Source organism: Scophthalmus maximus, chromosome 18 (genome assembly GCF_022379125.1).
Source record: "Scophthalmus maximus strain ysfricsl-2021 chromosome 18, ASM2237912v1, whole genome shotgun sequence".
In the NCBI taxonomy this organism is placed as follows: Eukaryota; Metazoa; Chordata; class Actinopteri; order Pleuronectiformes; family Scophthalmidae; genus Scophthalmus; species Scophthalmus maximus.
Window position 1 is genome coordinate 17,122,163 of NC_061532.1, and position 25,662 is coordinate 17,147,824.

The following is a 25,662-nucleotide window of genomic DNA, read 5'->3' on the forward strand; positions in this document are numbered from 1 at the left end:
CTGAAATAATGGATTGACCCGTGTGTGTGTGTCTCCAGGGTGTTCGGTTTCCCCGTCCACTACACGGACGTGTCCAATATGAGTCGTCTGGCCAGGCAAAGGCTGCTGGGACGATCCTGGAGCGTCCCCGTCATCAGGCACCTCTTCGCTCCGCTCAAAGAGTTCTTCGCCTGCAACTAGTCACACACACACACACACACACACACACACACACACCCACCCACACCAACTCTCTCTCTCTCTCTCTCTCTCTCTCTCTCCCTGTCATGCACACACACACATACACGCGTGCACACATAAACGTTATGTAATGACAGACGCACCGAGATAACTACACACAGTATAACAGCTGGTACATGGAGATTGGCTGACGCAGGATGACACAGATGACCGGACACACACACACACACACACACACACACATGTACAAACACCTAAGTCCCCTTGGTGCTACCTTGCTGACGACTGTATATAAAGATGGACGACGTGTCTCCACTTTCCTCCCAGTGTACGGAAATGAAGCCACACTATCCCAGGTACAGGCGCCGCCATCTTGTGCTGGTGCCATCATTTGGAGCAAGAGGGTGGAGAGGGGGGGGGGGGGGGGGGGGGGGGGGGGGGGGGGGCGCGGGCGACAATGTCGACGGCTCGCCCATTCAGTATCAGTGTGATAATAAATACGTAAAACGACAGAAACCAAAAAAAAAACTTTAGTAAAGGTTTATGACCTTTTATTGCAACCAGCCACCAGAGGGCGATCAAGATGTTTTCTTCACTTTTGGGAGCTGTCACTTCATCCCTCTTTATTTACAGTCAGTGATTCACACAGACAGACACACACACACTGGTGCAGGGTTTCTGTGCTTTAACCCGTCTCACACACACAAACACACACGCACACTGGTGCAGGGTTTCTGTGCTGTAAACCCTCACACACACACACACACACACACACACACACACACACACTTCCTGTCCAGCCTTGAAACTGATGTCTTCTGGCTTTACTCTGTCGCTGTAGCGGGGGGGGGGGGCAAAACTGACAAAGATGCTAAACTTTTTGTTTTTAATATCCCTCTGAATTCATCAACACACCACTGAATCCCTCTGAACCATAACACTTAACTCCATCTGTTCATGTGTAGTGACAGTGCTGCTGGTATCTTACAGTGCAATGAACACAAACATAGAAATAATAATAAGACACACACACACACACACACACACACACACCAGTTAATGCTCGTGGTGCTGGTCAGGCAGTGAAAAGAGTCCAAATGGTGCCACTTGAATACAACACTTTCACAGTCTTTGGTGCTCTTGGAGACCGAACGTGTCTCTGGTTGTTTCGGTCGCTGCACGTTTGTTTTACCCGACCGAGTCAAACCACCTCATTTAGAGGCGACGCCGGGCCGAGAGAGGTTGACCGTCCATGAGTTATCAAAAATGTCAGGTGTTAGTGTGCAAGACGGATAGAGTTGTTAGGGAGTCTTGTTTAACGCGACTAGGTCTAAATCAGATTCTAATGTGTTCTGTTCCTTGGAGGAAATGCTGCTCTGGAAGTAAAAAAAAAAAAAAAAAATCTCAGTGATTGAGGAAAACCCCAGTGGGCTAAGTCAAGGTTTTGACTTTCACCTGTGTAAGACCACTTCGGTCTAAAACATGGTCAGCAACCCCCTGTAACATGACATACTAAACTAAAATATTTGTTTGAGGTTATTTCCTCCTCTGCTATTGTTTTTATATTTTTCCCAGGATTTTCCCCTGCTGCTACAGTCGTCCTCCCGTGGTTTTATAAAGAAAAGCCTTGTGGTATCACTAACTTCAGGAGAATACTTTTTAAAAATGAATATCATAGTGGGAAGTCAACAATAACTAGTGGAAGCAGTACAGACAGAGTGCATGACAAGGCCACTCACTCGTGTTGGGGTAAAACCTTCCTTTGTGTTCATTTCACAGAGTTAATGTCAGATCATAATGGACACTAAGAGTAAAGTCGACTTTTATTCTTAGTCCTTAATACAGAATCTCACTGCATGTATCTCAGTGGTCAGGACACTTGTTAGCTTTCTTAAAGCCTTGTACTGTTTTGAGTATTATTTTTCTTTGCGATATTTTGGACAGTGATTGTATATTAAGCTCAGCTAAGGCTTTGGTGAATACGCTGTGAAATACTGTAGCATTTTAACAATGGGTTTATTCCCTTGTGTTTAGCGTATGCTGGGTAACTCATCTATTACTGTTGTATAACTGTTGCTCACACGACTGTGATGTTCACCTTAACGGCGCAGCGTTGGAATAATACTGTTTTCGTCGTGGCTGCAGCCGTAGGTTTCTCACATCAGGTCTCTGGTCTCACAGGCCGAGGGTTGGATGTTGTTGACTCCCCTGGAGAGTTAGTCAGGTTGTTTGGTAGGCACACTTGGTTTCATTGAGTTGGCAGTGACGAAGGACTCTTACTTTAATCCTACAGTGGTCTCGTCCCAAACAACGGTTACTGTGAATTGTAAATATGAGGTATAGTCTTTCTCTGTAGCTGTAAGCTTTTACCCATCATGAGCGTTCGCCACATTGTGCACTGTCTCTGTATCTGACCCAGCGTACACGCTGACCTTGCAAAATCATGTATGGCAGCCAATATATATATATATATGTTATATTTTTCTTTTTTATGACCCTGACTTGACCCGATTTCAATGATCCTTTCTAGATTTTGTCAGAAAAATCTAATTTTAGCATCACCAGACACGACGACAAAAGATGAATCTTAATTTTTACATATTTTCTCATGAATCTACAACATCTAAACCAACCTTCCACAATCAAATACTAAAAATATATTTACAGCCGCTTCCCCACCAGTGGTCTTTTTTTTTTTGCTCATGATTAAACTCAACTGCTGACCAATCAATGCCTTATAGCCTGCATAACTTCCTCTGCCCATATTTTCCTCATACCCACCTCTGAAAAACCAGCAAAAGTGGGTTGTCATAAAAAGTATTCCAGGCTTTGGCTCCATCCAATGAGTTTAAACTCTGAGAGGTTTTCTTCCTCATGAGCAGCTCTAAATTAAATTCTACCCGGCGAGGTTGCTCCGAGCTCACTTCATCAGGACAGAGAGCAGAAGGAAGTCAGTGGGGTATTTTACAGAATCTCTCGTGCCTCAGCTCCATTGTTGACCAACAAAAGTTACGTTTTTCGCGGCGACGTCCACTGAAACCAGAGGCAGAACTATGCTCTGTAGACACTATGCTGGTTTTCTACTTCCTACGACTGGAACAGATAGCCCTGAATAAATAACACATTCTTCCTCAACTTCACAGACACGGCCGTACGACCTCCTCTGCCCAATGCATGCTGGGACCATCTCGCCCCCCCCCCCCCCCCCCCCCCCCCCCGTATTGACCTTGAACAGGCACAAGCGGATAAAGAAAATGGGATGGTCGCCGGGCGCGGCGGACATGTGATGAAAAACGCTTCCAAGCGCATGATGATGTTCAAACGTCGTATGTTTTATTTGGACAGGGCTGTCATCTCTTTCAGTCTGGTGCTTTTTGGTCGTCAGACGACCATCTTTTTCCAGGAAGCCCTCCGATCCGCTGACCTTCCTCAGATACCAGCCAACAACTGGACACACACACACACACACACACACACACATTCACGTACACAATTACGCAAAACAACAGTAAACCAGCAGGTTCAAAGTGTTTTTCCAACAAGTTTTACCCTCTCTCCGTTTTTACAACCAACCTTCAGGTGCTTTTTAAACTCTTTTTTACAGTCATGCAGGTCCCTCATACACACACACACACAACCACACACACATTTTGCTGCAAACATGGTGCCGACTTTCACGCTTCTCCGAACTCCTTGACCGCTGCGAAACACATCGCTAACACACACTCACACAAGCATACACACTGTGTTTTTGCCGGCCGCCTGTTGCCATCAGGCTTCCCACGGCGCCCACGGGTGTGACATCACCACCCTGAGTCGCTTGGTGCTCCCAACAACCCACCCCCCCCCCCCCCCCCCCCCCGCCCCCCGCCCCCACCTAAATCCCTTCCTCTCCCACCCCCAGGTGCTGCATGTCAGTCAGTCAGTGTAATCTCTGATTTCATGTTAGATTAGGGAGTAATGATAATAAAAATAATGGTAATAATATTACAATAATAATCTGTTATCGTGTGTGTGTACTGTTCCAGGTTGGTGCTCAGTTCAGTTCAGTCTCAGCCTAGAGGGGAGAGCGAGGGGGCTCGAGAAAGCATATATTACAGTTAGTATAGTGACTTGTTCTATTGTATCCAAGGAAGCCGGGAGAAATTGTTGAAAGCGACGAGCTGCGGGGACAGGGCGCTCTCAGAGACGAGACGAGTTGAAGTGACGCCCAGTGTGGTCGACGAGGCTGAGGTGTAACCAGGAATAAATTAATCAATAATTACAGTTCCTCATGCCGAGTGGGATCAATAGGAACGTTTTTATTTAAGGGTCATTTTTTTTTTAAGTTTAAAAAAAAGAGTTGCCACTGGTTCCCAAACTTTTTTTTTCTTTCTCCAAAAACAGAATCATCAACCAAATAGGAAAAAAAAAGTATTTGACTCAAAGTTAACTTTCTGATTTTTCATGCTCTGAGTGAAATGGACAGTTTTACTTCAAGCTGCAACTAGTGATTCTTTTCATAATCAATTAATGTACCGGTTCTTTTTGGACTGAAAAATGATGTAATGCCGGGTTCTTCACTTCCCCGTGTTCGGCTGTGTCAGTCCAACTCGTGCTGCACCAATAACGATGATATTTAATGTGCAGAGAGATGAGATTGATTACGTCCTTGTAAAAAAAAACAAATGATAAGTTCCCAACCTTTCCAGAAAAGATCAGTCTGACGGGGTCACGAGATGATTCAAAGGTTAATCTTTCAGTCTTCCCCCTTTCTAAGTTTTATCTCGTATTTAAAAGTTTGAATTCAGAAAACGTCAACATCACAGACTGTAACAGGTTGAGTTTCTTAAGAACACAAAACCCCCAAAGAAGTTGGGAACCACTTGGCCTCTTTTCCTCTCATTTTTTTGTTTCCCCTATCGACAGAGGCGGTGTCATTTCAACACGTGTCTGTTTGAGAGTGCAGTCTGGGGAAGAAGAAGGAAAGGAAGCGTGAGGGATGGAGTCTATGTTTTTTTTAAACGATTGGGTGACGCGGTGATGGTGTTTCTGTTTCGCCTATCGACAGCTTTTAGGCAGAGCGACGCGCTGTTTTAAAAACACTGATACACTTACAAACAAACATACACACACACACACGCACACACACACACAGAAACACTGTTACTGACACGCTCAAAGACGCAGAGACACACACACACGACACCTACGAACACAATGCTGTGGCGCATGCAGACACTCATCTCATGGACTAAATGAAAGATGAGCTTTTAGGAAAAAAAAGGAGGACCTGGTGGTGTTTCAAAAAGGTGCTAAAATTTTATCTGAAAATAAGAAAAATATATTGTTAGGAATATAAAATCAAGTTTGTCTTTACAATGACTGTATTTAAGTTTGTCGTAGTAATGAAAAAGGCACTATTATTATTTTACTCTTGTATGAATATGAACTAATTAAAAAAAAAAACATTTTAACTTTGTACTTGAACAATGTAAGATGATGAACCGTGAATAAAAAAAAGGACTGTTTCTTGTGATTTCGCCTTAAAGGCTCATGAGTTATGTAACTGTCTCTGTGTGTGTGTGTGTGTGTGTGTTAGTAACTTTTCAGGTCTGTTTCTATGATTTTCTTTCTAACTTATTCGTCTGTGGTTGATGTCAGTTCCCTCTTCAGGCTCGGTTGAGAATCAGAAAAGTTTGCTGACATCAAATGAGCACAGTGACGCTTTTTACTCGTCTGTTGTTGGAGTGTGTAAAGAACCGATCAAAAATCTTTCCACTGCCAATTTGTCAACTTGCGAGACGCTGTTGAAGATGGAGGGAGTTGACCTACTGTGCCCAACATTGCCTTTTTGGATCATTGAATTATTTATGTACTATTAACTTGATTTGGAGTTAGTATGCCCCTAATTTCAGTTTATCCCTGCAGGGTCTCTAACATTAGGATACATTCCCCTTGTTTCATCCAAAATGTATTTAAATTTGCTAAAAAAAAAATGCGATTGAATAATTTACCGTCCCATAAATGATGGCAGGTTAAAACTGGGCAGCCCTGACATTGTTTTATTTCTCTGTCAACTCTATTGTGGGGTTTTGTCGACCATTGACACGTTAAGAGTTGCAAGGCTCCAATTCCCACAAACCCGGACTCCAGCACGCACGTGTAAGTGAACACATCACTGTCTATGGCACACATGCACACATTTCACTTACAGTAGCTACTAGGGTGCCGGGATTAAAATTAGTGCTTAATTTTTATCATAATTAAGATCATAGATTTGGTGATACAGAGAAAAATGGGAGCACACAGCTCAGGGGGTCACCTCATGAACTCCTCATTTTCTAACTTGTGTATATAAGTTTATCAAATGTATTAAGCAATATCCAGTCATTTATCAGCCAGTGTCTTTTAGATCTACACCTTCTGTTAACTGCTAATTGTGAATTCCCAGCAGCAGCAGCAGCAGCAGTCCGCCATGCTACCAAGGGGGCGTGTCCCGTCTCCACACTGTGGCTCTTCTGCTCCATATTGTTGCCTTCACGTGCTCCTTGTAAACACTTGTTGCCCAAAGCGCAGCGTTCATGTGCTGCAGGTCAGAAAATAATACCAATCAGAGATGATATTTGTTGCTGCTGTTGATTGAGATGAATCAGTTCATAAGTTAGCTATGAAATATTACAGAGAATTACAATTTTATTGTTTTGACCGACAAATTTCCCATAAATTTCATCATTACATGAAGGTGAGAGAGGAGTTCAATCTATTAGCAATGTTACAGATAACACATAAAATATCAAAAGAAAAAGCATAAAACATAACAAAATAATTCGTAGATTTTGTTGTGCAAGATAATGGTTTCTTAATACATACAGGAATAATTTATAATGGCTTGGGTTAATAGTTTATTATTCATTATTATAGTTGCTCGTTTTAAAAAATTGCATTATCACTTGTGGTCATTTTCCGACAGCACTTGAATGCAGCACCGGAGGCAGGAGACACGCCCCTGCCTGCTGAGAGCGGAGACCCCCTTCTGTGTGTGGACACATCTCGTCTCCTATTGGTCAGATTTCCCTTTGGGCTCTGGCTCAGACGCCCTCTGATTGGCCGACGCCGGCTGGTCGGCGAAGCAGCATCTTGCAGCTCGCGCTGTGCCAGCTGTCCTCGCGCACTCGGCTGCTGCTGGGCAACGGAGAGCGACGGTGTCCGGCTGGGGACGATTCTGGAAACGGGAAGGAAAATAAAAAAGGTAAGAAACACGTTCAAATATTGAAATGTCAGCGCTTAATGTCTTTATTGTAGACGTAGTTCACAAACACCGGTGGGTTTTATCGTTAATATTCCCATTCAGATCCATAAACGGATGCGTTATCTCTCGTTAATAACCGATTGATGTCCGTTAATAAATTGTTCACATGCTAACGCGAAATTAGCTTAATATCTAGATTTGGGCTGCGTTTTTTTTTTTGTTTTTTTTACATTTTCAGCCTCATAATTCATGTGTCTCTGTCGTTCACACCTCATCAATCAATTAATGCGACCGAGGCGTCTCTTTTCCAATTGGGGAAAAAAAATGTTTTTCTTATGGCAGTGTATGAATATCACGTAAATCCATATACAAGAAGATTGGTCGTACGTTGCAAGCTAGCATGTTGTGGTGACGGTGTGTGTGTGTATGTCTGTGTGTGGCGTGCCATCGGTGCAATAAGGCTCAGTGTGATGTTTGTGTGTGTATGTGTGTGTGTGTGTATGTATTTGACGTGTCATCCGTGCTATAAGCCTGTGTGTGTGTGTGTGTGTGTGTGTGTGTGTGAGAGTGTGTGTGTGTGTGTGTGTGTGTATGTGTGTGAGTGTGTGTGTGTGTGACGTGCCATCGGTCCAATAAGGCTCAGTGTGATGTGTGTGTGTATGTGTGTGTGAGAGTGTGTGTGTGTGTGTGTGTGTGTGTACCGTTACGTAAGTAAGCCATTCGTTTTTTTCTCAGTTCGACCAAATACCTTGAGTAACGCTGGTGATGAAGAGGAGGGTCTGCAGCAGTGGTCGTGAATACGAACGAGCCTGCTGCTGTGCGTGAGAGCACATTACACCATCGTGCGTGTGGTGGTTTAGGGTGACGTGATTTTTATCCCCCCCCTCCCTTTATTTTTCTTCTTCTTCCCATTGATGGTTTCTCTATGAAGGGTTTTGCACACAGACCACCTGCTCTGGTTTGTGGACGAGGGGCCGTTGAAGCCTTCACATCATTTTGGTTGAAGGATCCTTCAAGGTGCTCGACGAAGCTCCACGCTGCACCGAGCAGTGAATACTCAAAAAATTAAACAATGCAAACTGTTGCTGGCCTCTGCAGGCTACATTCCAGTGCATTTGCATCTATATTCCATGATTATCATCCATTTGTCTTCTCGTCTTTCAAATGGTAAAAAAAACTGCAATGAAATGATTATTGAATTTATTTATTTATGATATCTAACGGACCAAAGTAAATGTACAACCAGAGTTGTGTTGAGTTCACATGTTGGTACAGTTACTGTAGAGGTCGACGGTGAGGTTCCGGGGTGTGAAAATCAGATTCATATTCTCGCTGTTACCATGGAAACGTTTACCACACCCGCGGACCTCATGTCGGCTAGCGATGCTGTGTTCCAACATACCTCACAACTCAAAAAACACAGAGGTTGCAACTGGAATGCCACGGACAGAATGTAGCAATGAATCCTACTATTCAGATTCTGTTTGACCAACCGACGTCCACTTTGTTTGTGGCACCAGTCCTTCAACGCACCACCAATGGGGGCTGCCATGATCATTATACACCCCCCCCCCCCCCTGTAAAAGTACAAGAGCCTTAAGATCTAATTATACTTTCTTTATTAGCCAGCACATCTGTCTATGCAGGCACCCAATGTACTGTAAATGGGGGATAAATAAAGTTGTGCAGCAGCTGTTGGCATCTAGGTCAAATTTTGAAGCACATCAGGATTTTCAACAGCAGCAAAGCGAATCGTGTAACGTACCGTACGTCTGGTCGGTGGCACGAAAATGGAAACGTCCTCCCTCCCTACGGTCATTTAGAATCCAAATGATTCATCCCCTTGACGAGCATTAATATGATCAGTTAATGTCATTTAAATGTTCTCATTAACGCTGGTGTTTTTTTGCCTGTAGGTGTCACCAGAGAGAAGGTTTAGGGGGGGGGGTCAAAGATCAAATGATCTCAGAATCTTTTTTTTAAAGAATTTTCCTCGCTGGTTTTCCGAGTAATAGACGAGGGAGGGACACACCTGTCCATCCTTCAGAGAGAGGAGAGAGAGGAGAGAGAGATGCCCCTAATCCTCAGGAGTGATGCCCCAGTTAGTTTTATGGCCGTTGTCATTGTTTGTTTATCTGTGTGCGATTCACTAATGGTCTATTAGTTCTCCAGCAGCACCCACAACCCTATGTACCTCTCTTTCTCTGTGAGCGTTTTGTGTGTGTGTGTGTGTGTGTGTGTGTGTGTGTGTGTGTGATTCATGTCTATTCTTATCTCCCTTTGGTTGTAAATTTGTCTAATGCACGTTTGTTCTGTATTTTTAAATAGCTCTGCTGTTCTCTCTCCCTCTCTCTCTCTCTCACACACACACACACACACACACACAGACTCTTACTGACACTTGTGTGCACACACACAGTACACTACCCCTCCCTTTGGCGATTACTCTGCAGATTAAGCAGGAGTCAGCAGCTGTCTACTCCTTTCTTCTCACTGACACCATGCATCAACACACACACACACGCACACACACACACCCACACACACATTTGGCCATAGGAAACTTTTGAGGACATTACATAGACTTACATTGATTTAATGGTGACTTATCCCCAACCATGACCAAACCACTACTACTCCACCACTTGCATAACCCTAACCTAACTTTAACATCTTTTGTCTGCCGTCCCCAATCAACTGGTCTTTAGTCTGAAATGTGTCCCCAAAGGTAGCCTATGACAGAAATACACGCACACAACACACACACACACACACACACACATATTTCCATGCCACACATGTCGTCTGCACTTGTGCAGAAACAGACGTCAGAGGATTTCAAAAGCCACCGTGTCACATTTAAACATTTTCTCTGTAAATAGATTTTTACTTTGCTCCATCGCAGTCGGAAGACTCTTAATTTCTCTGAGATTTTAAACATGCCAATAAGACATTTTCTTTCAGTCGACTCTTCAGCTAGTAGTTTTCATTCCTCAATGAAAGAATCAGAATCGCTTTTGTCGCACAACAATGATGTTGTTTATATCTGAAACACAAACTATGAAGTGGTGAAAGTGTGTCTGGTTTGACTCCACAGTCATGAAGCCGTGTGTCTGTGTGACACTGTGATGATGTGACATTGTCTGAACAGAGTCTGTCTGCTGCTCCTCATTCATTATGAATTATCACCCCATTAAAAAAAACTGTCTGCATGGAGACTAGAGAAGTGAGGGTGTGTCTCTGTGTGTGACTCTGTGTGTGTGTGTGTGTGTGTGTGTGTGTGTGTGTGTGTGTGTGTGTGTCGATGTGTGTGTGTGTGTCGGTGTGTATGTGTGTGTGTGGGCGTGTTTGTGTGCTGCAGCAGCTGGTAGGGTAAGTGAGAAATGCTGCCTGGTGTGTGTCACTGTGTGTGTGTGTGTGTGTGTGTGTGTGTGTCGTACCCGCTATGACACAGCACCGGCTATACAGACAGGTTTTTTTTAAGACGTGTTCACACTCATCCTTTCCCGTTGATGTGACGCTCCCGTCCGCATGAAGCCAGCTCATTGTTTTAAGTGTGAAAAAGACACAGACGTCGCTGTGCGATGGTGTTGACATTAAGAACAAGTGTTAACGCAGACCAGCGGCTGCTCCCCCCGACGGCGCTTCACGTCGCCTCGGATTTCATCACGTCGTCTCTAATCACTTCATGTTGACGCTCATCATCTTTACCAAGTCTGAATATTTCTAATCCAAAACATATCCCTGAAGGACAAAACATGAATTTTTATGATTTAGTTTACATCTGATGCTGATTCATAATGGTTAGCCCAACACACCTACACAATAAACACTTCACGTGGCCATACTTTATATCAGAGATGCAGACAATTAGTCAATTAATGAATTAGTAAAATAATTTTGTTACATTTTTGGAGCAAAAATTTTAAATATTTCCTGGTTTTCTTTTTTCTCAGCATGTGACAATCTGCTGTTATAATCTGATTACATTAAATTTATAGGTGAATAAAATATTTAACAGACGTTTTTCCACAATTTTCTATCCAATTAATCAAGAATAATTTGATCAGATTAATCCATAATGGCAATGGTAATTTGCAGGCCTTTCGTAAAACAACATATCTGACTATGGAGAGCAGGAAGGGTCAAAACTGTGGTTTAACCTGCCGAGACGGAGGAGTAACCAATCTGTCTCCTTCTTTACCAGATGATGGCAAATGATGCAGAAGTGTTTTTCTGTTCGTCTGATATTTTAGATCTACTCTTTGAAAAATGTTGTGGACGTGAGTTTGAAAACGAGTGATGACATCTTGTAAAACAAATGCTTATTTCATAATCTGATAGGATTTAAATGACAGTATACGTGTCCGGGGCATCATCCATCAAGTCAGAGTACAACAGAGTAGTTGACAGATGACCTACAACGGCTCTGAGATTTTTATTATCCCCTTCCTGTGAGCAACTGGAGGGGCTTTACTGTCCGTTTGTGAGTATTACAGGTATCACTGTCCCGAATGTCAACTACTGTACATACATACGTTGACTTATATTTCCTTTCGGCTTTACAGTCCTCACACACACGCACAAAGCCTCCAGTGTCCGCGCAGTGCTCTGTTTAGTCAGCGTTCCCATTCCCACACACACGGTCAGTCAGTCAGTCGGATGTGTGGGTGATACCGCGGAGCTGTGACTGGAAAACATTGACAGCAGCAGCTTCAAACTGTAACAGTCAGTCACAGAGTGATGATGTCAGATCTCCAGTTTTGTCCCAGCACCAAGAAAAATCCAGTTTTCCGTGATATAAAACAGAAAATGAGAAAACGTCACCAGATTTGTTGTCGCATTTAATATACTATCTAATTATTCGACTATTGGCGTCAGCTTGACTCTCCATCATGCTTGACTTATCTTTCTGATATTCAACAAAGAAAATATTGACACTGATGGGGGCAATGAAAGGTCAGAAGGTCATGCAGTGTGGGATTTTATTTAAAATGACACCGACGTTTTCATCTGTGCACGTTTTGATTTTATAATAGTTCAACTTCAAATGGGAAATCAGTCTTGTTTAAGTATGCCTCACCATGCCATGACACACATTTGTTTGTTTGTGTGTGTGTGTGTGTGTGTGTGTGTGTGTTTTTAGCCTTTTTCCAGTGAAAGCACTTCCAGTTCCCATCTCCTGGGAAACCACTCTTTTATCGTGGCTGCCAGGCCTTGAGGGCACCGCTTTCCATACGGCAACCCCCCACCACAACGACCATGTTTACCACAATCACTTTACCATTCATCTCCGCACAACCGTCTCCTTCTTACCCCTTCTTCTCTTTTTGTCTTTTTTTAATCTCTCCTTTCCCCCTTAGTTTTCTCTGACCTGATCCCAAATGTTTTCTGATCAATCCCGAAGCAATAATCTTAGGAATGGCTCAGAGAAATTCAGATGGTAGGAATATATTCTGAAAAATGTCCTTTCTTACTAATCAAACTGAATTTGAACTTGACCCCACCTATGAGTTCACTGTTACTCAGCCCAGTGACGACTGACCTAAACTCACAAACAGGAAAAAAAACGAGTTAGACATTCATGTCCCACCACCATCATCCCAACTCGGGCGGAGGTACGAATTTCAGGCTCCAGATCTTTCCTCTGCTCATTATTCTTTTCATCACCCTCCTCCTCCTCCTCTCTCCTCTCCTTCCTCTCTCTATTCTCCTCCATCTTTTTTGACTTGATTCTGTGTGACTGGGAGGCCATTGTGTCCGGCCATCAAACACATTGCATACAGCCATCCATGCAGAATACACACACACACGCACACACACACACACACACACAAACACACACAGAGGATTGTTTGTGGACGATCCTCTCCCAGTTTGTTGGTCTCATCAGACTTAATCACGCTTCTTTTTTCCCCAGTAATGAGCTGAATGTTATCAAATGTTGAACCTCCACCTACTGTTTCTTGTGAAATCCACATCAAACAAATAATATGTATGATATGAAACATTGGAAATGTCTTGGTGGTTGGAGGGTTCAGGATTGCAACAATGGGATTCAAGTTGGGCTGCGACTCAAACACAGCAAATGATTCATGCAGCAGCATTTTCTTGGTTATTATAGCTGTTCCCACGTATAATTTCTCTCTTTTTGCTCCTCTGGTAGGACTATGGCTGCCAACATGGGGTCCATGCGTATCCTCATCAAGGGAGGGAAGGTGGTGAATGACGATTTCACCCATGAAGCGGACGTCTACATTGAGAATGGCATCATTCAGCAGGTAAACCATGTTAACACGCGAGAGAGAGAATTCCAACAGCACTAGTGCAGCCTTTATTTCTCTTCAGGCACAAGTACGTACACTCACACTCTCTCTCCCATCAATCCCCAGCTGTTAGTGTGACTCATATCACGGTAAACGAACGGAACGAACGACTCAGTGAACTCTGTGGCTTTTTCACGACGACAGCGAGAAGCTATAATTAGCTCACAGACTTCGGTCGGTGTGAAGAGGAGGCTTTTTCTATCAGAAACCTAGAAAAACTAAAGACGCAGCTATTTCTATCACAACAACAGAGTTGATGTCAGAAGGTGATGTGTAAGGTTTTGTACAGTATATCAAGAAGTTCTGTAGCTTGGAAAATAAGCCATTTTAAGGACACATACAGTAAGATGCTTCGTGTTAGCTGGATGAAAGCAAAAAATTAATAGATACCCCAGAGTCCTTTACAGTTGCCGTGTATTCTGTTGCTCAGATGTGATATCAGTCATGAGGACGATAAAGTCGTGTAATTTTTTGGTGTTGTTGGTTTTTGTCTCTGGCAGGTTGGAAAAGAACTGATGATTCCGGGCGGGGCGAAGGTAATTGACGCGTCCGGAAAGCTGGTGCTGCCGGGCGGAATTGACACCAGCGTGCATCTGCAGCAAACCTTCATGAACGCCAGCATCCAGGACGACTTCTACAGTGGGACCAAGGTGCACACACACACACACACACACACACACACACACACACGATTCAACACAGACAGCTGTAACACACAGACATACTTTTCTCTCTGTCCCTCTCTCCCTGTCTTGTCTGTATTTAAATATTCATCGCCGCCTTTCAGCCTCTGACATTCATCATCAAGACTAATGACCACACATGTTCTCTCGCCACCCCTCTAGGACTCAAACCCAAACAGCTGTCACAAGTTTTCTAGTTGAAAGCAAAGACTCATCGTCTTTTTTCACAGCTGTTCAGTCGGTCTTCATTCACGCTGGGTTTTGTTTAGTTCATTTCTTTACGGACGCCCGGCATATTTTCCCTGTGTGATCCCTCGAGACCTCGGAGCCAAGAGGATGATTTAATAATTAGGCGACTTAAAAATTCAAAAGAGGGAGTTTAATTGTCGCCTGCAGCCGCATGCATGTTTTTTTTGGAAGGTTTTGTGGGGCTTTATTTTTGCTTGTTGTTGTCTGGCAATCTTTTTTGAGGCTTTAGTCGTTGGCTTAATGCTGGATGTCTGAAGGTGTGGCAAACACATAATGTAATGATGAGAGCGTAGATTTATCTTGTTTCTTGAAAAGATAACTTTTCAGATACTGTGATATATTTTATATCAGTGTTGAAAGTCCTTCCAGTTACCGTGACACTTATTATTTCCGTTCATCCACCCAACCTATCAGGTCTGTGTTCTTTCTCTTCAGAACTATTACTGGCCTCGAAGAACATCCAGTGGTTATCTGGAGATCTGAAGCACTTCAAGTGTCTTTTCGTTTCTTTTTTTTAAAACCCTGCCGATGTGTTTTGAATATTTTAAGGAAGACGATATGACAAGCAAGGATTTTGCAGTTTTCGGAGCTGATGCGTCGGTTGAAACGAGGCTGGAGGGCAGAGTGAGTCCTCCTCCGTATGCCAGCTTTACCCCGGCAACCCCCACATCCACCAACCCTCTGCCCGCTAACCTCGCTGCCATGGCAACTAACCCCCCACTCTTGAGAGTGGAAATCACAAATGTGTGTGTGCACGTACTGTACGACCAGGGTAGTATTGTGCGGTCCCTATGGTTACAGGTTACCGCGGCAACGGCTCGTGTGCAATTGCGATGAGCCCACAGAAAGAAAAAAAACAACACAATTTCCCCCTTGGCATCCTCTTCTCCTCCCTCCTATCGTTTTGTAACAGTCTGCTCAATCTCCTGCTCTCCTTCATTCCTTCCTTCCTTCCTCCTCTCTCTCTCTCCTTCCCTGCTGTTTCCTCTGCTTTACCCCCTTCTGTCTCACCCCTGATCTGCACTAAGGCACAAGGGTCTAACAGAGGAAAGTATGAAGAAGTAACAGATAGAGACCAGCTTTGAGGTTTTGTGTCCAGATTTGGAAACCGTGTTGTTTGTACGCTTAACAGATAAGTTAAGTTCCTGCTGCATGCTGGCATTAAGACTGGTGGTTTGAGCACACTCGTTGTTTTTTTTTGGAGACGTTCGAAAGGGGAAAACACCAGCTTCTCTTATGTCAGCGACCATTACATCCACTGAAAACCTTTCGACAGTATTTAGAGTTGCAGAAGCATCACAAGATCACATCATCACAGAAATATGAATTAAAACATACTACCTGTACTGACAGAATACAGTATACTGTACTTGTACTGCCACTACCTTCGAGCCGCTCTCACTGATCAATCACACCCGTCACATTAGACTTTCAGAGCGACGGCACTGGACCGCATCAGGGTTTTGTTTTTTTCTTATCGGCCTGTCATGCCGTACCTACAGTTTCCCCAGCAGACACTGCAGAGATGCTTTTAATGTCACTGCGGGTCTGAGCAGCTGTAATGTGGAGCTGATAGAGGCTGATCACAGAGCTGCAGTGGTGATCTGTCTGACACCGATCGCCTCTCCAACATCCAGCCTCTCGGATCAGACATCTCAATCACACTCACTGTCTCTCCTCTTTTCTTACATACAGTATCCAGCAGGGCAAGATTTTTTTTAAGGAGCATTTTTTTCCTCCTTTAGCTGATTTGCTGTTTAGCTTTCAGTGGTGCAACTGGTTTGATTAATGGATAATAAAATAGTAGATACCTTATAGTAAATTACGTAAATGAATATTTATCTTAATGTTATGACCATATCAAACTAATGCTCATTGTGGGATATTTTCTTCACATCAACAGAAACACATTTCCACTGTCTCTCTCTTCCACTTCTCCCCCTCTCACGCCTCTGTCTGTTTTTACTTTCTTGTCGGGGGGGGGGATTATGTTCACAGTATGGGGTCGGGGGTCTTTAATAGAGTGGGGGAGTCATGTTGAAACAGTGTTGGAGGGGGGGGGTTATGTGTCACCATCTACTTTAGCTCTGCAGGCAACGATCAGTACTGTGTCGAAGCAAAGTGCAGCATGTTGGGTTGACAAAAGAGCTTTTACATTAAAGCCATGAACATGAGATGATGTGAGGGTGTAATATAAACCATCACATCATCTCAATATGCGATATTTTCAACATAATGACACCAAAGTGTGTTTAACATTATATTGAGTCTAAATTAAACAATCAATCTGTGTTTGTACGAGCGTTAGGAATTCATCACTGCAGCTGCAAACATGTGAAAACCCTTTAAAATAAATATTAATGGCTGTTGACAGTTTGTTTGCTTATAAATCAAACACATAACAGAAAAAACTAATTATTTGCATGTGAAGCTATTTCCTGAGTTTCACTGTGTGGCCTTCAGAGCATAATGATTACATGAGGTTTTGTTGAATCTTCGATCAGAGGTTATGAACCACTAAACTGTGGGACTGGTTGTTCCATTCATTTCTCAAAAACAGATTTTCCCCCTTAATTTTTGTCCCTTAAATCTCCCCCTAAATAAATAATCCTATAAAGGAATATCTTACCTTAACTTGGAAAAAACATGTATGACAGTAATGTCTCTAAGTTTGTTTATTTCAAAACTACATAATTTTGATATTAAGCAGTAAGTTAAGTGAATTATTTAAATGTAAGGTGCCTTTAAGTGCGTCACCATAACATTATATAAATGAAAGGTAGAGGTGAAATCCTTTTATAAGATATTTTACATTAATTTGGACTCTTTTTTATTTTGTCATCTTGATTAGTATCAGACAAAAAAACTATCTGTTTGGGCAAAGAGAGATAAAGATTAAGATCTTTTAATAAGTACCTTTTTTTAAACTGTAGGATTTCTCAAATACTTCACATAAGACCTGGTTAGTTTGGTCTCTACACTGTGTTGGGTTCATTCTGCTCAGCAACACCAGTTAGAAACGGCCTCATCAGAACTGAAGGACTGATGATGTACAGTGAACATTAACCACCTGTCAGTGATATTTCAAAAGATCAGTTTTATCATTTAAAACAGTCTAAAATTAGATGTTTATTCAGTGACTGTAGTTACAGTTGCAGACTAAAAGAAAATAAAAAAGAGAAGGATGAAAGAGATTTCAAGCAGCAGACAGTTTCCTTGTTCCAGGGGTAAAGAGACTACACACACAAACACACACACACACACACACACACACACCCACACACCCTCACACCCTGACAGTGATCGATGACACTACATATGCAGAGACCTTCGATGCCGCTGACGCTGCAGACTGTTCAGTCTGGTTACTATGATAATGTGAAAACCTCGGGGCTCGTTGGCCAACGTGGCCGTCACTCAATAAACGGATGATCCCGCCTCCGTCTGCATCACGTCTGGAGTCGTCGCCGCGCTGTCACGTTCAAATCCACTCTCATATCATTCAGGTGAACGACTGTGTCACAAGTGATTGTTCCCTGTTTTTGACACTGGTGGAGGATATTGAATGGGGCGACTGCATCAATGCAGTCGCCCCAGAAGAGGAGGATGATGAGGAGAAGGAGGGTGGGGACGTGGCAGACACGGCTGAGCAGTATCTGTTGTCATGGCTACACAAAAGTGCATTTACCGTTCGGCCGACTGAGACGAGACACAGGAGACGACTCCCTTCTCTCAACCTCTTCCTTTCCTCCACGTTCATCCTTCATCCTTCATCCTCTATTCATAAGGCGACGCCTTCGCCTCCTTTTCACATTTACAGTTTGCTGCTGTGTTGGAGTTGCTGTTGAAACAGATTTTGAGATTTTAATATTACTAACTGTTATTTACTAAGAAGTAATTTCCCACAAAGTTCAGCTTCCTAATATTTTCTTGAAAGAGGCCAAATTACAGATTTTTTTTTTTTTTGTAAATGCAAAACCAAGAAGAGATTCTTCAGGGAAACTCAGTAAAAACATTATTAAAATTCATAGACATTTAGACTGATAGTTATAATGCAGTGACATTAAGTATTTTAAGCAAATGCATTTCATCATTCTCTATTGTTTAAATTTTTGAATAGACATGTACTTTATGAATCTATCTAAATATTATATGATAAGATAAGATATTCCTTTATTCGTCCCACAACAGGGACATTTATGATAGGGATATAATTATTATAAGCTTGACCACGTAAAATGTGTTTGTTGATGACAAATATATCATTTCTACTGCCAAAGTTCCAGTTTTCCCATTTAAGACAACATTTCTTTATAAAAGCTTTTATCATAGTTTATTTGTGTGATGTCACATTTGGACAGACACTGTTTTAAACGTCGGGAAAATGAATTGCAAAGTGTCACATGTCACTCAGTCAGTCCGTGAGCTTCATCAATCAGTTTCATTAAGTAGTAACTCGTTGGTCGTATGATGAGGACAAAGCAGTTCATAGTGTGATTTACAGTGGGATCATTGTTTTTCCTTTCTAATCAATCTCTGTTTTGTCTCCCTCTGCCTCCCATTGTCTCCCTCCCTCCCTCCATCCTCCCTCTCACCTCACCCAGGCGGCCCTGATGGGTGGCACCACCATGGTGATGGCCCTGGCCCTGCCTGAGCAGCACTGCTCCCTGCTGGACGCCTACGAGAACTGCCGAGCTCTGGCGGACGCCAAGGCGTGCTGCGACTACGCCCTGCACGTCGGCGTGACCTGGTGGGGACCAAAGGTGAGACACACACACACACACACACATACACACACACAGGTTGTCACAGGACCAATGATCGCCCTGGACAACACTTCCTCATCTCTTTTTACAAACAGACATCCTCCTTTACTCTGCCAGCCCCCTCAATCTTTTATCTTTACACAACGAATAACAAAGCAGCCAAATCACGTTCATTTGTGGGCGATATGTGTAATGACCTAGATTAACACAAACTGGGTTAACACACACACACACACACACACACACACACACACACACACACACACACACACACACACACACAGGCTCAGTGGGCACGTTAGGCAGATTCTATGAGTCAATGAACCAACTGCCTGTGGCTTAAATGTCTGTGCTGCATCATCTGCTGTGAACGTGCTTCATCTTATCGTCTATAGTGAAGTGTGCAATGAGCCTTCACCTCTTTTAAATCCTCTTTAAAGGGATACAGAAATTGCTGGGAAAAAAGACAGGGCACCTGTTATATTAATTCATGACTGATATCAATATAAAAAATATATACTAATATTTATAGAAAATATCATCCACAAGTCTGTGAGTCCGTTTACTATTTTTAATCACATGTCTTGTTAATTCTGTCAAGATGGAAATAAAATTAACCTAGAATATGGACGTGGTAACAATTTTATAAAATGTTTTACTTTGCATTTTTAATTTTTGTCTTCTTATCTGCTTTTTCAAGTGATCTTTAAACCCTTCTTTTACTCAAGCTCTGTCAGAATATTTTACCTGCTAAAGATCGTGTAAATGTCCCTTTGCATTTTGAGTGGATGTAATAGAATTTCCTGCGCTGCACATTCCTCTGTGAGACCATGACAGTCTCCTCTGTCAGTGCAGTGTGATCTCACTCTGGCTGCTCTCCAAGCTCATTTCATGCCCCACATAACAAACACACACACACAGACACACATTCAGAGAGAGAAAGTCATTCCCACTGCCTAATGTCTGCTCGTGAGACTTCACAAACCTCAGCTACGATTTGCTCCTGTGCAACGATTCTAACCCATCTCTCGACCTCTGACTTTTGGCCCCCGTGACCAGGTGCGTAACGAGATGGAGACCCTGGTGAGGGAGCACGGGGTGAACTCCTTCCAGATGTACATGGCCTACAAAGACATGATGATGCTGAGAGACTCGGAGCTCTACCAGACGCTGCAAACCTGCAAGGACATCGGCGCCATCGCACGCGTCCACGCCGAGAACGGGGAGCTGGTGGCGGAGGTGCAAAACCCACAAACAAACTGACAAATTATCATAAAGACTGCACTGTGTTTTTTCACATTGAGTAAAGATTAAGTATTAAACTGAATGCATGCTGAAACTGTCGTGTGTTGTCAGGGTGCCAAAGAGGCTCTGGATCTGGGCATCAGTGGACCAGAGGGCATCGAGATCAGTCGACCAGAGGAGGTAAGCTCATCAGAGGTTATCTTTTTATCTCTTTTTTATGTTTTGATTTAGATATAGGAAGTATCATAAGTAAACTTTCTTTTAGATTTTCCTTTATTGCTTTCTCCACTTAAAAAAACCAAAAAACATTAAAAAAGAATTTAACTTAAACTTAGGAGAATTGAGGTTATTGTTGACAATGAAAATTGGAAAGGGACAAAACAAATGAGGATTTCTGGTGCTCACTTTAAACTTTGATTGGACAGAAGTTTGTGTTAAAGAATCTATCAATGGATATTGACTGTTTGTGTGACTGTGTTTGTTCCCTCTCCTGACGACAGTTGGAGTCTGAGGCGACCCACCGAGCCGTCACCATCGCCAACAGGGTAAACGGACACGACAGCCCATTTTAACTTCCCTGTTTATCAGCAGACGTTCTGTATGTGAGTGATTAAATGACTGGATGCTCTTGTGATTTCAGGCCCGCTGCCCGATCTACCTGGTGAATGTGTCCAGCGTGGCTGCCGGAGACATGATTGCTGCTGCTAAGATACAAGGTGAGTTCGAAAACACAACGAACATGGAGACGCTAGGAGGATGATAATAATAATCTCTGTCTTTTCATTTTCTCCCTGAAGGTAAGGTGGTTCATGCAGAGACCACAGTGGCTCACGCGGTGCTGAACGGGATGCAGTACTACCACCAGGACTGGGCTCACGCCGCCGCCCACGTCATCGTCCCTCCTCTCCGCCTCGACCCCAACACACCCAGCTACCTCATGGGCCTGCTGGCCAAGTACGTTCAAACAGTGGCGACACACACCCTGTGCACTAATAATACTTGTAAACAAATAACTACATAACTGAACACGCATAATCCTGTCTGCAGTGACTCTCTGAGCGTGGTGGCTTCAGAGCACCGTCCATTTAGCACCAAGCAGAGAGCGCTGGGCAAAGAGGACTTCACCAAGATCCCCCATGGGGTGGCTGGAGTCCAGGACAGGATGAGCGTCATCTGGGAGAGGGGAGTGGTACGTACAGTACACACACACTAACGCATCAACCTGCAAACAAGATCTAATGCATATTTGAGTGACAGTAAATGGAACAGACCAGTTCAACTCAAAGGTCAACTCAGACCGGCCCCGCCGCCACTCCCCAAAAAAATGATCCTGAAAGTCCCTCATTAGTAGTAAAGAAAGTATGTCATAGATTAACGATATGCGCATTCACATATCTGCAGGTCACGGGAAAGATGGATGAGAATCGTTTCGTGGCAGTGACGAGCTCAAACGCCGCCAAGATTTACAACCTGTACCCGCGCAAGGGCCGCATCATCGTCGGAGCCGACGCCGACGTGGTGGTCTGGGATCCAGACGCAGCGAGGTACGTGGTGGTTGTATTTTAAAAAAACATGACAATGTGGCTCACAAACAAAAAACGGCACCGGTGTAAATTGGCCTCCCCTGTCCCGGTGCAGGACGATCTCCGTGAGCACGCAGGTGCAGGGCGGAGACTTCAACCTGTACGAGGGCATGCGCTGCCACGGCGTTCCCCTGGTCACCATCAGCCGCGGACGGCTGGTGTGCGAGAACGGTGTGTTCATGTGCGCCGAGGGATCTGGGAAGTTCTACGCGCAGCGCACTTTCCCTGACTACCTCTACAAGAAGATGGTGCAGCGAGAAAAGGTTTGTTTCGGTTTTTCTTCATCCACGTCAGTGTTTTTGGATTTGAGGACTTTCTGTTACTGTATGTGCTCGGATGATGAAAGTGTTCACTTAAAAGTAAACCGGTTCCCACTGGGTACCAGGGCTCGTAGTGTGCTCCATCAGCTGACGGCGAACGCACCCATCAAACTGTGTCTCCATTGATTCGACAGTCTCTTCTCTTCTCTTCTCTGCTGCTGCTGCAAAAACCTCCGTCTCAGCCTTTGCACACTTTGGTTCTGCTCTATTTTAGGTGCACTGGATGATTTATACAGCAAACTGGTCTGTGAATTATTCAATGTGCTCTCTGCCTGTTATTTATTATTTTCTCTTATCCTGTGTTTGTTTTTAATCTTTTCTAAATTCTGTTAAATATTAAAAAAACGCGTGAGAATCGGAAAAAATAAAACAAAGTAAAGCAAATAGTAAAATAATAAAGTAAATAGTCGGATTTAAAGATTAATTTTGTTTAATGATTCCTTCCTGTTTCCATTCAACATTTCCCTCCTGGTTTTAATAGAAATCATAAAAATCATTATCTTTGTCTTGCAACTTTTACAGTAGACGCATGTTGTCAGAATATTTGCATAATAATTAGCAAGTGTAAATCTGGTCCTGTAATAATCTAATTGAGTGAAATTTTGTGGAACATTAAAGTAAAATAAATGTCATGTAATGTCGTCTTCACATCCATAGAGTTGGCAGGTCTGAAAGGTTAATCAGAGAACCGTATATTAGAAAAAAAGATTTAAAAATCGTTTTGACTTGAAATAGATAATATTGTTCAGAATGATCATGTTTTCTAATCCAAGTATCAGACATAATCTTTAATGTCTAGTTTATCCCAAAGAACTAAGACCTGACTATCACTCTTTTTTCCATCATACTACTAAACTTACTAGGGATTTGACATTTTTTAAGTGAAGAACCAAGTTTTTAAGTTCTGAAAAGGAATAGAATGAGATGAATGTTCTTGCCTTGTGTCTGTGTGTATCTACTTTGTTGATTCTTTGTTTCAGACTCAGTCTTACAAAGGAGTTGACAGGGATCCGTACTCCGGCGACGTGGCCAAGGTGGCGAACACTCTGAAGAAGGAGCTCGGTTTGGGCCCGATAGATGGAGACGCGTCCAACAAGTCGTGTCCTCGGGCGCACCAGGGGGTCCGAGACCTCCACGAGTCGTCCTTCAGCCTCTCGGGTATGCAACTGGGAAACAACTGACCACATCCCTCACTCATTTTTCCGTTGTGTTTCAACGGTGTAACTGACAGATTTTTGTGCATTTTTCTCTCTCAGGGTCGCAGGTCGACGACCACATCCCGAAGAGGTCCTCAGCTCGGATCCTGGCCCCTCCCGGCGGCCGCTCCAGCGGTATCTGGTAAATCGCTGATGCCGATGACCTCGTAACCGTCCGAGCCTCCTGTGTTTTGTATATTTTTGAGCAACCAGGAAAAACTGCACTGATTTTTTTAATCGCAGAATTTGCGTTGAGGGGCGGAAAATAAAATCCCAGCACCCAAGTGACCATTTGTGATTTGCCAAAGTGACAAATCTAATTTGTGTCTCAATTGGAGCGACTGATCTGATAAATTACACGAGAGTGAAGGGCTACAATATGAATTTAAATGTTTTTGCCAAATTCAACCTGACCATACGAACGCTGATAAAGTCTGCTCATCATCACCCTGCTCGTATCCCGTGACGAAAAAAAACAAAACAACGAAACAAGCTGTGAAAGATCAAAACCAGTACAGTTTTTGATGGTTTCAACTGAAGTGATGTCGACCGAATTATAAAAAATAAAAAAAAACTGTAGAACTTGATTCAGTGACATATCTATTATACCCCCCATCACACACACACACACAAGCATACAGTTCACTGTTAGACACCATAGCTTTAGACTCATAATGACGACGATGTGTGTGGATTCTGTTTGTGTTGAAACCGCCCCGCCGCGCTCGGCTTCCTGCCGCCAAACCGTGGGTTTCCTCCTCTAACAGTGTTTGTGTTTCCAATGGACGAACCGACCGTGTGTGGTGATGAAATCCGACTGCTCTGAACACATTTCACTCTCTTATTAGACCACAACCCATCCTTACACTCCACATCCCATCCTTACACTCCACTGCCTCTCGACTGAAACCGCACATTTTTCCAGAAACTTCCCACAGTCTCACCTGCGACGCAGCAGGACCTGGAGACCTGTGGGGTTTACTGTACCTCTCAGGTCCCACAACAGCTAAATGTGGTGCACTGCTGTCATGGAAACGTCATCTCCGTGGTGCTAAAACCCTGAGGAGTTCAGGAAGTCAGAAGTTCAGTGTCTTTTGTTTGGGAAAAATAAAATGGGAAATGTTGTAAGAGCGGCTGTTGTCTCCTCGGAGCAGGAAGGTTGAGCTGCACAGGCTGAAGAGAAAAACCACTGGTCTCATTCCTGCCTCACAGTATTATATTTATACACGTCTCCTTGCCTGTGTACTATATATATATATAGGATGTTTGTTTTCATTTTTAGTTGAAAGAATACAATGTGCCAATGTGAATCACCCGTGCCACACGACACCCATTGCATGAAGAGCACCGCGTGGAGACGGAGGATTTGTAGTCTCCCCCTGAACGACACAGGTTCACAACAACTGGTGCTGTTTTTGTTTTTTTAACGATAACCCGCAACAGCGTTATTTTATTGTTGGATGGATTTGTTGTTTTGAAGGCACCGTTAGCGGTCAGTGGCTGTGTGTGTTTGTAGACTCTTGTTGTGTTGGACAGTGAACCTGTTGAATCTGTAAGTGGCTGCTTGTTTCTTACCACAAGAATAACTGCAAAGAATAAAGTGAAAACAAAACCACTTGATGGCTCCTTCTCCTTCCTTGTTGTTCTGTCATTTGTCGTCCCAGTCGAATCTACTGCGTTTAAAAAAAATTGTAGAATTTTTGTAATTAAAAAACTGTTATTTCATATACAAATGTAATAGAAAAAACACAAGATGAAAAGATTAGATAGAAATGTTTATGCCTCAAGATATATTCTTATTAGATTTAATATATAGTATTCACTAAAATACATTTAAATATGTTATTCTTACACACATGCAAATAAATTATATAGATTTATAA

General features: G+C 43.1%; 2 protein-coding genes across 10 annotated transcripts in view; both read left to right on the forward strand.

Annotated features, from left to right (window-relative positions):
• LOC118289847 (DNA (cytosine-5)-methyltransferase 3A-like) overlaps positions 1-5,698 on the forward strand; it is a 41,754-nt gene extending 36,056 nt beyond the window's left edge. For all 9 annotated transcript variants that reach the window (XM_035616945.2, XM_035616951.2, XM_035616952.2 and 6 more), the window contains one exon: positions 39-5,698. In XM_035616945.2, coding sequence (XP_035472838.1) covers positions 39-180 — 142 coding nt within the window. In that variant the 3' untranslated portion in view covers positions 181-5,698. The remainder of the gene's footprint in view (positions 1-38) is intronic.
• A 1,558-nt stretch (positions 5,699-7,256) lies between these two features.
• LOC118290532 (dihydropyrimidinase-related protein 5) lies at positions 7,257-25,394 on the forward strand. The gene is made up of 14 exons (XM_035618300.2): positions 7,257-7,411; positions 13,578-13,692; positions 14,238-14,387; positions 19,274-19,432; positions 20,495-20,674; positions 20,792-20,860; positions 21,181-21,225; positions 21,321-21,396; positions 21,478-21,634; positions 21,728-21,869; positions 22,082-22,224; positions 22,319-22,526; positions 23,564-23,741; positions 23,840-25,394. The coding sequence occupies exons 2-14, from the start codon at positions 13,582-13,584 to the stop codon at positions 23,923-23,925; spliced, it is 1,704 nt and encodes a 567-aa protein (XP_035474193.1). The 5' UTR covers positions 7,257-7,411; positions 13,578-13,581; the 3' UTR covers positions 23,926-25,394.
• The last annotated feature ends 268 nt before the right edge of the window (positions 25,395-25,662 follow it).